The sequence below is a fragment of the Cynara cardunculus genome, assembly GCF_001531365.2.
Source record: "Cynara cardunculus var. scolymus isolate 2C chromosome LG 1, CcrdV1, whole genome shotgun sequence".
NCBI lineage: Eukaryota > Viridiplantae > Streptophyta > Magnoliopsida > Asterales > Asteraceae > Cynara > Cynara cardunculus.
In genome coordinates, this window is record NC_037528.1 from 16,383,505 (window position 1) to 16,396,195 (window position 12,691).

Consider the following 12,691-nt stretch of genomic DNA (forward strand, 5'->3'; position numbering starts at 1 on the left):
ATAATGAATTATATATTGGTTATGAATAAAATAAATACAAATACATAGATATTAAAAGCTAGAGAGATTAATCACCGGAATAATTTTTAAAAAACTAACATTGATTTTAATTATTATAATGAATAAAATTTATAAAAAAAATTAGAAAACAAATGCTAAAACAAAAATGGATTTATAGGACGTCAGCAATAAATAAACGTTCTAACCGACCACTTTATAAGACATAACTTATATGACCCAAAAATAAAACGTCATGTATAAATGTGTTGTATTAAGTTTACAGAATGATTTTGAACGTCATAACAAGTTTACTATGACCCTTTTATAATAAAGAAAATGTCACATTAATTATTTTGTATGAAACTATTTGAAAAAGTGTCATGTATACCAATTTTATTATAGGACACTTTTTCAAATGAATATCTTATAAAATAAGCTAATATGACCTTTTTTATAAAAGGGTCCTAACAGAATTTTATGACATCCAAAAATTGTCCTATAAATTTGTTACAACGATTTTTGATATGATGCTTTATTTTTTGGCCCTATAAATTATGTCTTATAAAGTGGCCTATTATGACGCTTATTTATTGGTGACGTCCTATAAGTACAATTTTGTTGTAGTGATGATTATTACAATCAAGTGTGGGAGTGTATTTAAAAAGGGGAAATTGACTAAAATAAACAATCCATCAAAGTTGTTTCACTTTTTACTCGTGTCAGGAACCAACTTCCTTCCTAAATAGCCATGTTTACGTATTATGCAGAAGGATTGATTTCAGCCTAAAAAACATTTTAAAAACTAAGTTTATGCAGAAAGTGTAAACTTTACACAGAAAGGGTTCTCTTCGGGAGCTGAGAATGCTTCTGCTGCCGAACCGGGAGGGGAAAAGATGCTTACATGCCTTATTTAAAAAATGGAAAACACGTCTTTCTGGGTGGGGGTATTAAATCCTTAACTTCCCTAATTTTAATTTAATGAGAAAGCGCGTATACTTGAAGGAAGGCGGAATATTTCACCCCTCATCTGGAGTAGTTTGGTTAGTTGTCAATAGCTTGTGATTCGGAGTTGTCGACCCGTCATTTCCAGTCAAGTAAAGGAGCATCCCCCTCTTCGTCATGCACAAGGTTTGTTTTTAAAATCCTTTTTTTTTTTGCCTAAATCAAACTTTATGCATGTTGTATAAAATTCTATGTAAACTATGGCTATTTGAGGAAGTTGACTCTTGACGTGACAAAAAGTGAAACAACTTTGATGGATTGACTATGTTTTTGTCAATTTCCTTTTAATAAGGTATGTGTGGGTCCTTACCAGAGCCTCTTACGTGGTATTTCGTTTTTAAAATGTGTTGAAGTCTGATTTATAAGAGGTTGTGTTAAAGTTTGACATATGAATCAGTAAGATTGTTTGTTTTTGTAAAATGACAAATGTCTGAAGTCTGAAATCTGAATCAATAAGACTGTTTATTTTTGTAAACAGACAAACGTCTGAAATCTGAATCAATTCATTTTAATTAAATTCAACGGAAATATTCAACAACTTGAACCATTTGTAAATTACCATATAATTTTAACATATTCAAAAATTCAACTGAAATACGTCAATTGATTCAACAAATAGAAAACAAAACAAAGTCTCATGACAACTAAAATCAATATTCAGTTTGCATTGGGTCGCAGTTTCTTCTCTTAAGCTAGTCATATATGTTTGGTCAGCTGCACTCCCATGCGACTGAACCTCTTCATTATCACCTCACCATCGTCCCCTTGCTCGTTGGTTTGATCATATTCAGAAAATAACTCATACTTAAACCTTCCTTTCGTATGAAGCTGTGAACCACAAAGCATGCAATAACGTCTCATTTCGACCCGCTTTATTGACCTCTTCTATACAAATCTCTAAAAAAATCATTTGGTAATTTCATTTGTCCACCTTATATATAAATTTTCGTCCATCACTAATTAGCACACAAGAAAGAATCATATTCATGAGGTTTACAAACACAAAGTAAGATGCATAAAGCATCACATTCATGAGATCTTCAGGAATTTCATATGGATTCCAACCTCATATCCAACCATTGGCAATTCAAGAAAGGATGATCATGATTCCATTTGTGAAAAACCAACTTTATATCCAAACAATTAAACCTTCAGAGCACATAATCAAGATCCTCAATCTGCAACCATATGTCAATGTCAACAAACTTTTCATGAGAACACATATAAGGAAAAATCTACTGATATGGTACTCAAAGGAAGAGAATGCACACAATCCTCAGTTGCATTCCATTTGAGGTTTTAAAAAGTTCCATCCATTAATATCTATTGAAAGACCCTACCTACCTGACCTAGATGATCTAGTATGCATGATTTCTTCACAAGAAATCTTGCAACCTAAGATGCACACATGTTTTGGTGATTGTTTAATTGCCTTATAATAATTGAATACATAAGATATTCACAAGAAATCTTGAACCTGTAGCATCAAGATAGTGTTATTCCCTTCATATGTACATGCAGGAACATAAACCCAATATTGAAAACCCTAAAATTAGACTCAAGATTAACAGAATTTGAATTACCAAACATGTGTAAATCAAATTTTCTTTGTCAAACAGATAATTCAAGACAATCCACCCAAATAATGTTAGTGAATGCCCAAAACCAATCATATGATGATTGTAATTTTGAGTTTTGTTTCATAAAATTAATAAATAAAAGACATTGCTCATTTTATTATGTTTATATTATATTATGTTTTTTAATTAATCATAAAAAAATAAACTTAGAATAATATATTCTAAATGTCCCTAGCATATGTAAGGATTCATATAGCGATATTGAATCTGCATATGGGTACAAAATTGAGATTTTATGTACCGAACGTGGCTCTTTATGAGAACGTTGCGTTGGATGTCATGTGAGTGTCATAACTGTTTCTCATGTGGTCAATGTACATGTAATTCTTTGACTTGAGAATATGGAGGTTGCTGTGTGAGAGTGACATATTTTAACATTTATTCAAATCATTCAAGAACTGGGTGACAGCATGATTGTTGGGTATTTTATATATCACGTGGTAGAACTAGCATCTATCGAGATGGGATTTGTGCCTCCTTTATGACAGGAACGATGTCTCTGGACCCCTTGATAAATATATACTAAAAAAATGCATGCATGCTCAGATAATTGATATGAGATATCATGATATCTTTTATCAGTATATTAGGAAATCAAGAAACTAAATATTGGACATAACAAAAATGACACATTCAATGTCTCGTGTTCAATCTAGACAATAAGGACAAAATAATTAAATGCGTAAACTAAAATTGACTACAAACCAATAATTTGTTGTATCATAGATTCTCATTATTTGGGTGGCGATGATGTATTGCTAGATATCGTTCATCATTTATAGATAAAAATACGCGATTATATTTATTACCAACATGTCGAGAACCCATTGGGTCACATCTTTAAATATATATGAATAAGGAGTTCCAATAATTAATATATTTGATTATTATATCTGATTTGTATTGATTTAATCTAATTAAATAAAAATTAGATATTATTTTATGTGGGACATAATATAGGTTGGCAAGGGATGGTCTTAAAAGGAGAGAGATGGTGTTTGGAAAGTCTTGCACTCAAGTAAGGTGTAGGGATGCTAGTGGTTTTAGGTTATACCTCTCATAACCATAAAATGTACGACATATGCTCCATTTTCCTTCTAAGTTTTGCAACCGTGACTAGTATCACCAGAAGGCAAAGGATTCAAATTGTTCGCGTGGATACCGTGGAGGCATCAAGTCTATTTGTTGCTTAGATTCAAAATCTCTCTAACTGTGAGATATAATTTCAAAACACCCAATTTATTCCGGTTCATATGGATCATTGGAGGGTTACGGTTATATTTTCCGCTCTTTTAGTCGTATGTATTTTTTTTCTCTTTTAGCATATGTTCATTTCTATAGTAAGCAAGTGCTACAACTAAACAAAGACAGTTGTGCTTGAGATCCCGTAACCCAACAAATAATACTTCGATATACACAACTATGATTCCTTTAATACTAGATAAAACTTAAATGACAACAAGAACATCATAAATGCATAATAAAATGAAACAAAATAACAACCATATCCTCAAGAATCTGGGGTTATTAGACTCAAGACTCAAACCCAATTCGATTAGCATTGACTACACCAGCTTCTTTACGACAGCAATGGGAATATGCTATATATTTTAAAGGTAATCAAGTTTAAAAAGACTACCCATCACAAGAAATCAAGATTTGTAGCTGTCAAAGCCTTCTCCAAAACAACCAAAATACAAAGAAACAGAAGAGGGAAACAAAAGCTGTCAAGAGGGAAATCTATACCCATTGCTTTCGTACAGATATGGAGATTGAATATAGAAACAGAAGAGGGAAACGAATCAGTAAAACAGGACGCATAAATAGAAATACCTTCGACAAAGGCGTTTGAAAAGAAGATAATACGTACAGATTCAACTTTAAAAACAGATAATACGGTATTATAATAGGTAAGCAGATTCGTACAGATCTGGATATCGACATACCTTAGAGACTTTAGAGAGATCGATAGGCTTGATGAGAGATCGAGGGCTTAAGGAGAGATCGAGAGCTTGAGAGCGAGATCCAGAGGCGGAGATACGTTTATGATTTAAGAGGCATTAAATCACTTAAAAATTCAGAGAAAGGCCGGAGCTTTTAAGCTCTTATTTTGAAAGAATAAGAACAAACGCTCTGAAATTGGAAATGTCTGACCGAATCAAACTTCAGAGGTGGTTAAGAGCTGATTTTTAAAAAACAAACAGGCCCTTACAGTGGCTTTTGTTTTTAAGAGGCGTTGAAATTTGAATTCTTATTTCACTTTTGATAAATAAATGGTGGTGTCGAAGTCTGAAATTTGAATCAAGAAGACTGTTTGTTTTTGTAAATTGACAAATGTCTGAAGTCTGAAGTCTGAAATTTGAATCGATAGTAATAACCACTAATCTCATATTTGTATATTTGTCATCAAAGTCTATGGACTTCATGTTTTATTGTTAAATGACCAAACAAGGTCTTCACGAAAACAATATTTCTACGGCAGAGGAAAATTCTTATAATCCTACTCCTACACCCCATTTTCATAATTTCATTCAATATATATTGGGCGTATTTAATTTGGCTTTTTTATCTCGTTTCGGATATAGAACGGTGAAGCAGGGGAGACACCAAACTGTATCATGGATTTTTGGACGGTTTTGTTCTGTCCTTGATAATATTTCTTAAATATAAACTGTTGGAGTAAAAAAAACGAGTTAAGGCCGAAACCTGAGATTCCCATGGAGCGGTATGAATGACTAGTTTGGTTGGTTATGAATGTATATACAATCTAGGGATCATTTGGGTGATAAAATTTAAAATGTTTGATCTCCCAACTATTCATCTTGGCCAAAGACCTTGATCATCTACTCAATTTCCCCACATATATTGCAATTTATAAGGTATCTTAAGTAAGATCATGGGAGGATTAGGAGGTTTTATTAAGACGAAAATGAGGCACCAATAAGCTAAGTTCTATGTGCATATATGCTTGAACAATCTCTTCTATGAAACACAATATTCTAAAGAACAAGGGAACTTACCCCTTGCATCATGTTACAGATACATACATACCTGTTAACCTGGCTAAAGTTTTCCAGCAATGTGAGCCTCTTGCTTCCTCAGTGTGGTGGAACTCAGTTTTTCTCCACTAGATTCTTCAGATACCAGATTTACAACTTCAACCTGCAAATAACCGTTGCATTCAGCCATTTTTCTAAGAAATACTAAAATGACCGCATAATATATACCTTTAGTTGTGAAAGGCCTCTCTCGGCTCTCTTCTTGTTTACCAATGATCCACCAGGTAGGGTTTCCTGGCTGACACAGAGAAGCTAGCATTAGCCTGATATGATATTTGCCAAAAGAATAAACCACTCAAGACCCACAAAAAGTTTAAGTTTCTTCACAGTTTTTTACACCATAAAGATCTTGTATACATAGTGGTTAACTCATAAACTCGGTGAAGAAGCAAACCTGACAACAATGGCCTCCAGATCCTTATCAACAATTGCAGGACCATAAGGATCTGTGATATGTATAACTTGCACTGCTAGATTAGGCTTGATAGACTGAAAAAAGGAGAGAGAACAAATTTACAAAATGGGGATTATTTAATAGTTTATTAATGGAGGAAAAAGCGGTATAGGATAAACCCTAAAATGAACATCTTATAGATTATTCTGGTAAGCATACAATGAGGCACTCGCCAGTGCATGCATTCAACACATCATAGTCCATTCATCCTATGACATACCAGTAAAGCATCTAACCTTTGAGAAAATATGGCAGGTCCTAGTTTTTTCTTTCTTCTAACACACGATTTGGTAGGAAGACGAGGAAAAAAGGCTAAAAGTCATAGCTGGAGATGCATCAGGGGATAAAGCCTCACAAAACAGATAATCTTACTTCTTTGTCTAGCCAATTAGACACCCATAACCACAGACATGGGGGGTTATTCGCTCATTTAGTATTAAAAAATGGTTGCACAAGTAAGGAATATTTTAACAACAAAGAACATACAGGATCTGGTACCTTAATGTAATCTTCAACGGTTTTTCTTCGCTGTTCAATAGGCATAATAAGATGGGCAAACTGCAAGAGAACGTGAATAGAAAGTTCAATAATGAGTCACAGATTTGCGGAATACTCCAATGTCTAAAGAAGATCAAATGAGCACAATCATAGTAGATATATGTTGGATGCAACTTTACATTTCAAAATCTAGCTGTTTCATTAGTTAACCAATGCCATTCATAACTATACGAAGTACTGGAAAGACGATATGCAGTAGCTGCATTGAACGCATTTTCCACATGCACTTTCTCATTAATGAAATCACTGTGTAGGTTTAGAGTACAAGACTAAGGTGCCGTTTACCAAACGCTTACCTGGGTAAGCGTTTACCAAGTCACTTTACTTTACCAGATGAATATGACAAGTACTAAAAATCTTACCCGGTAAGAGCGAAGGCAAGAACCGAGAGTCTTACCCGGTAAGTGAGGACAAGGACTCTTACCATGGTTAGCGCTTACCGGGATAAATTGTTTTATACGATGCGTTTTAGTGAATAAAATCTTACCTGATAAGTAAGCGATAATGTTGAATTTTACCGGTAAGTGTTTACCGGGTAAGTGTTTAGGTAAACGGCACCTAACCTAACCTTTGTCAGACTATCGTATCCTTGTGACAACAAAATCTAGAAATTTAGGCGTTATTCCCTTGTGGCGAGCAGGGGACCAATTGTGGAAGCAAAAATAAAAAGGCTGCTCGATTGTAGAATTCCACTATGATTAATGGAAAGAAAAACATGTGTAATGTTGTTCTTGGTACTAGGGATTGGATCAAAATAAGATCGGAACTAAGATTATGCTTAGGCATTGGCACGCACGCACTAAGCTAGGTTTAGCATAATGCCAATAGACACACGTAGACAGCTGTACATTCTGAATTTTCCACCATCAGTATTTATGAGCCAGACATTTAAATTTCCACTAAGAATGACATTTCCTATTTTTTGTAGGGTGTAGGGTGACAGTGGTGTGAATGAGCTTGATTCGTCTCAAGCCCAGGATGAGGGACATTATCGATGATGGAACTTTGACAAATCGAGGGAGTTGTTTGTTGTACTATGTACATGTTGGTGACACAATTGTAACAATAAACAAAATAGGTCAGTCAAAATGAGTGTGTTGGTATGAAAGAGTGAAGGAGCAAGATCAAACCTGTTTCTTGGACAACATAGGGCCATCAAGTATACCAACCACAATTCGATCTCTAGCCAACTCTACAGCTGCCTACAAATCCATAACTCGAAAAAATAACAAAAACCCTTGATATATGCATGTGCTGCTTATGTTTGTTGGAATTGTGAATCAGAAAAAAAAAACATATACAAACAAACCTTGAGAAAAAGACGATGACCATCGTGTAGACGATCAAAGGTGCCTCCTAGAACAACAGCTTCATAGGAATTTGGTGGAGAAATGGTTGACGAAACAGGTAGAAGCTCTAAATTTGAGTCCTTCATAGTCATTGTATCTGAAGTCTAAGCTGTTTAATACCTGGTTCGGTAATCTTTCTGAAGTGTATATGTGCAATGCAATATTCCTTTGTGAAGTATATAATATTTATATAAATACGCAATTGCAAAAAGTAAATTCACACACCCTCCTCACCAAATTTGAAACCCTGACCTACTGCGAGTAAAGACTCTGGACTCGGATACCGTTGGGCCAAAGGCCACAATGCAATATTTGTTGCAATGAATGTATCATTTCCACCTAACATTAACAATACACAATATCCTAAAATTACATTATGTTGAACTAAACCCCAAAAAGGCAAAAAACTACAACCATAAGGTCCATAACTATTGGCAATCATCTGGCACAAATCAGATATAATTATTTGAGTTTTGTTGTCATTAATGAGAGAGATAGATCATAGATGCTAAGATAAGAGTATATTAATGCGTACGGTTTATATACGTATAATGCGAGGAAATTAATTCCTTACAAGTTTGAGCAACCTAATTGACAAAATAATCAATTATCTAATCAAGTAATCATATATTTAGAGTGTTGAAGCAACCAAAACACCATGTTCGAAACGGAGTCACGAATAACAACAGAACGAAGCTCAACAAAATATCACAGAGAATGACGAATACTTTTTTGCCGGCGACTTAACCGGAACAGATTTACTACAAGGCTTTGGCAAAATCGACATACCAAATTATAATCGTGTACACATATTAATTACGAAATTGAGGATTGCAAAACGAAATTGAGTCATACCTCTGTTCTATACGCGATTGCGCTGCTATAAATTCACATCTGAAACCTTCGGAACCAAAATCAGAGTAAAAGGAAGTCAAACTGGCGAAACGGGGAGAGCCCGAAAGAGGATCGAGTGAAAGAAAATTGAATTGACGCAAAAATACCCGTCAGTTATTTATAGCTACAACCCTTTAACTTCTGCAAAAATACCCGTCAGTATCTCTAACCATTTGATACGAATATGAAACCAAACAACCCCTCCCTATCCTTTTTGTAAAGGTTTGTTTTTGTATTTATATCCTTGTTGGTTATTATTGATAATTACACAATAGAAAATTTTGCAACGCTCAAATCTCCATGGGTGGTGGACTGTGATGGCCGAATCGGCATGGCCCGGGACCGGTAAGGACTGGTTATGGGACCGATTGGGATTTTTGGTAGTTTTGTGGGAACGGGACCGGTTATGGGACCGACTATGGATAGGCCTGACCCGAAAATGCAAATAATTTTATAAATAAATGTATTTTAAAATAATTTTATAGTGTATTTTTATAAGACAATGTAATTTTAATTATATTAAAATACATTTTTAAAGTGTATTTGAATGACCCAATTGTTAATTTTATTATATATTAAAAATATATATCATTTAAAAAATAAAATAAAATCTTATTTTTTAATGCCGGGACCGGTTGGGACTGGGACTGGGACTGGGACTGGTGGGGACCGGTTGGGACTGGGGCCGGTGGGGACCGGTTGGGACTGGGATCGGTGGGGACCAGTTGGGACCGGGACCGGCGGCCCATAACCGGTTATAAAGCACCTTGACCAGTCCTACAATTTTCGATCGGGACCGGTTATAAGAAAGTTTGGGACTGATTGGGTCCGGCCTGGTCCGGGACCGGTTTTTGGCCATCACTAGTGGTGGGTGTGAGGGAGCGTAGGGAAATAAGAGGGTTTCAATCACTTTGTCAAGCTTAGTTTTTAAAACAAAATTCTTCGGTATGCCTCACAAAACAACCCGATAGGTAAGATAATAACTTTCTCTTCATTTATCAGTAATACGTAACTGTCCTGAAATGCACTTTTTTGAAAAACAAAATGAGAATTAAACCGAACGATCTAGTGAGAAAATTCCTATCAATTCAAAATCAATTGATATAAAACATTTAGATTTGATAGTCATAAAGTAGGCCTGCAAGCTCTACATCCCTCATAAAAAAAGAGCCACAACATTCACCAGTCAAAAAACATGCACGCCCCGATAAGATCACAACCTATATCGACAGCGGCCCACCACAAGAAACATATTTGTGGGTAAAATCCCCCATGCGCGGACCATGACAGTCCTCACGCACACAAAGCTTCTGTTTTGCAAGTCCCTATAATCCAAAAATCTATAGTTACATCACATGTGTTAGGTTCCAACAACATATATTCAAAACCGTTATCACATTTATGACAATAATCCAAATATACATACAGGTATAACATTGGAGTAATAATCATTTGATGGTATATACGTTTCAGTTCGAAAATGATTAAACGAAAACTCACCTCGATACGATATACAGAGATTTAAATCTTAACTGAAAAGAGGTATCGAAACCAAACACTTGAATCTGAATCAATGAACCATGGATCATCTCTAAGACATATAAACTCAGGTTTAACTCTTAACAAGTTCTAAAGCACCTAAACGATAACCCAAACGACACGAACAAAAAACAAAAAATCACCAAATAGTGGTGAATGCGACCCAGATGCACATGAAAGTCGCCTTTTACACTGGATTGCGACTTCCAAGTCTGTTGTGCCCAAGTCTCAAACCAAATCCAATCCCAACTTGATTGCTTGTAAAACTCATATTCTAAAGACTTCAAACACATACTAAACTGAAGCTGCAAGAGAACTCTAATCAAGCTCTCCACTTGATTCCCTTCACTCCTAGCTCACACATGACTTAAGGGGATGAATTTTGAGATGAAAACATAAGCTGGAGAACTTTTAAGAGAAGGTGGCAACTTTACAATCTTCCAAACTAACCCTCAAATAAAGATACTTCACCTAATATACCCCTAAACTTATAAACCTACTCAAAACTCAGGTATTACACTAAGGAGCCGTTTACCAAATGCTTACATGGGTAAGCGCTTACCAAGTCAGGTTATCTTACTGGATGAATATATATAGCAAAGACCAAGAATCTTACCAGGGTAAGAGCGAAGGCAAAGACCGAAGAATCTTACCCGATAAGTGATGATAACGACTCTTACCACGGTTAGCGCTTACCGGGTAAGTTATTACATACAATGTCGTTTTGGTGGACTCAAATCTTACCCGGTAAGTAAACGATAATATTGAATTTTACCGGTAAGCGTTTACCCAGTAAATGTTTAGGTAAACGGCCCCTAAATCTATTAAGGTACTACTTTAAACACCCTGATGATGCGTTTTATTATTGATAATTGTTATTGGATCTGAATGGGTTTTCAGTTTTAGAAAAGCTTTCTAAATATTGTAATCTAAAATATTTTATGCAGTGTTTTAAAGGGTTACAAATGATTTTAAAACCCTACAATATTGATCATAATAAATTTAAGTGGAAAGTAAATGTAAGTTATCTACAATATTACATGTAATATTTATAAATTATTAATTATGTGTGAACTTATACATATTAAATGTGTTTTGCTACACATATCATATGTCATTTTGTCATCATTATTTTTTTCCAATTTTAATTTGAATCACTGTTTTTCATGTTTTAATTAGGAAAAAAAATTGAAAAAAAAAAATCAGTTAATTGTAAAATCAGATATGGTTTTGACCAAAAAAAATTTAGATATTGCTATAAATAAATAAATAAAATTCTTGAAATGGAAATTAAATACGCTAATTTTCAATGTATTAAATAGAAAATGAATTTTTTTAATTAAAAATTATATTATATTAAAATCACAACTGTGGTAAAAAAATATAATCTTAAATAATTTTTATATAAATAAATTACTTTTATGCCTTATTTGTTTTTTAAATTATTTATTTAAGGTATTATTAGCGAAATTCTGTTGTCCATATTATTTTTTTTAGAAGACAACAATTTATTAAAACAATAAAGGAAACAAAAAAAGAGCGAGGACCAAAAAAAACAACCGCCCATCAACAAAGAAACAAAAATAATATAACTACTATTTCATTCTTATTTGATTATCATTATCGTATGAACCCGACTATATATATATATATATATATATCATAATTCATAAATTAATATTTATAAAATATTTTTTATAATTTTTAAAAAATACTTAAAATGCACCAAATTCTCCATATATGTGACATTCTACAAGACCAACAAAATTTTCAAATCTTTCCTACATCCCACAAATGTTGTTCAATCTTCAATTTTTTATCATTGTTCTCGATATTAACATACTAAAATTAATATAGGAAAATAAAAATTGAAAACTAATAAATTATATTTATTTTTTAATAATTTAATAATATTATATGGGGGCGCGCGCGCACACACACACACATATATATATATATATATATAACATTGTTTGGCAAAAATAAGCTAACTTATTTTTCGGATACATGTTTGTTTACACATAAACTAACTTGTTTAAACGCTATTTGGAATAGCGTTTTCGTAACTTATTGTCATTTTTTCTAATTATAACTCTTATTAATATAATTATTATTTATTATAAATAAATATTAATAAAATTTAAACATTACTAATATTAATAAATATTAAATAATTATATATTATATTATACATTA

The 12,691-nt window shown here is 33.5% G+C and overlaps 1 protein-coding gene across 6 annotated transcripts; it reads right to left on the reverse strand.

The window, feature by feature from the left end:
• Positions 1–1,579: 1,579 nt before the first annotated feature.
• LOC112500997 (phosphopantetheine adenylyltransferase-like) lies at positions 1,580–9,055 on the reverse strand. 6 transcript variants are annotated; one of them, XM_025104640.1, is made up of 8 exons: positions 8,918–9,055; positions 8,023–8,159; positions 7,844–7,915; positions 6,654–6,713; positions 6,096–6,190; positions 5,870–5,939; positions 5,694–5,804; positions 1,580–1,830 (listed from the first exon to the last, which is right to left on the reverse strand). In XM_025104640.1, exons 2-7 carry the CDS (start codon positions 8,152–8,154, stop codon positions 5,706–5,708), a joined length of 528 nt encoding a protein of 175 aa, XP_024960408.1. In that variant the 5' UTR covers positions 8,155–8,159; positions 8,918–9,055; the 3' UTR covers positions 1,580–1,830; positions 5,694–5,705. The 6 variants fall into 6 exon arrangements, with proteins under 6 accessions (XP_024960408.1, XP_024960399.1, XP_024960391.1 ...); XM_025104631.1 differs by lacking the exon at positions 1,580–1,830 and adding an exon at positions 1,860–2,180; XM_025104623.1 differs by lacking the exon at positions 1,580–1,830 and having other exon boundaries at positions 5,534–5,804; positions 8,918–9,048.
• Positions 9,056–12,691: the final 3,636 nt, after the last annotated feature.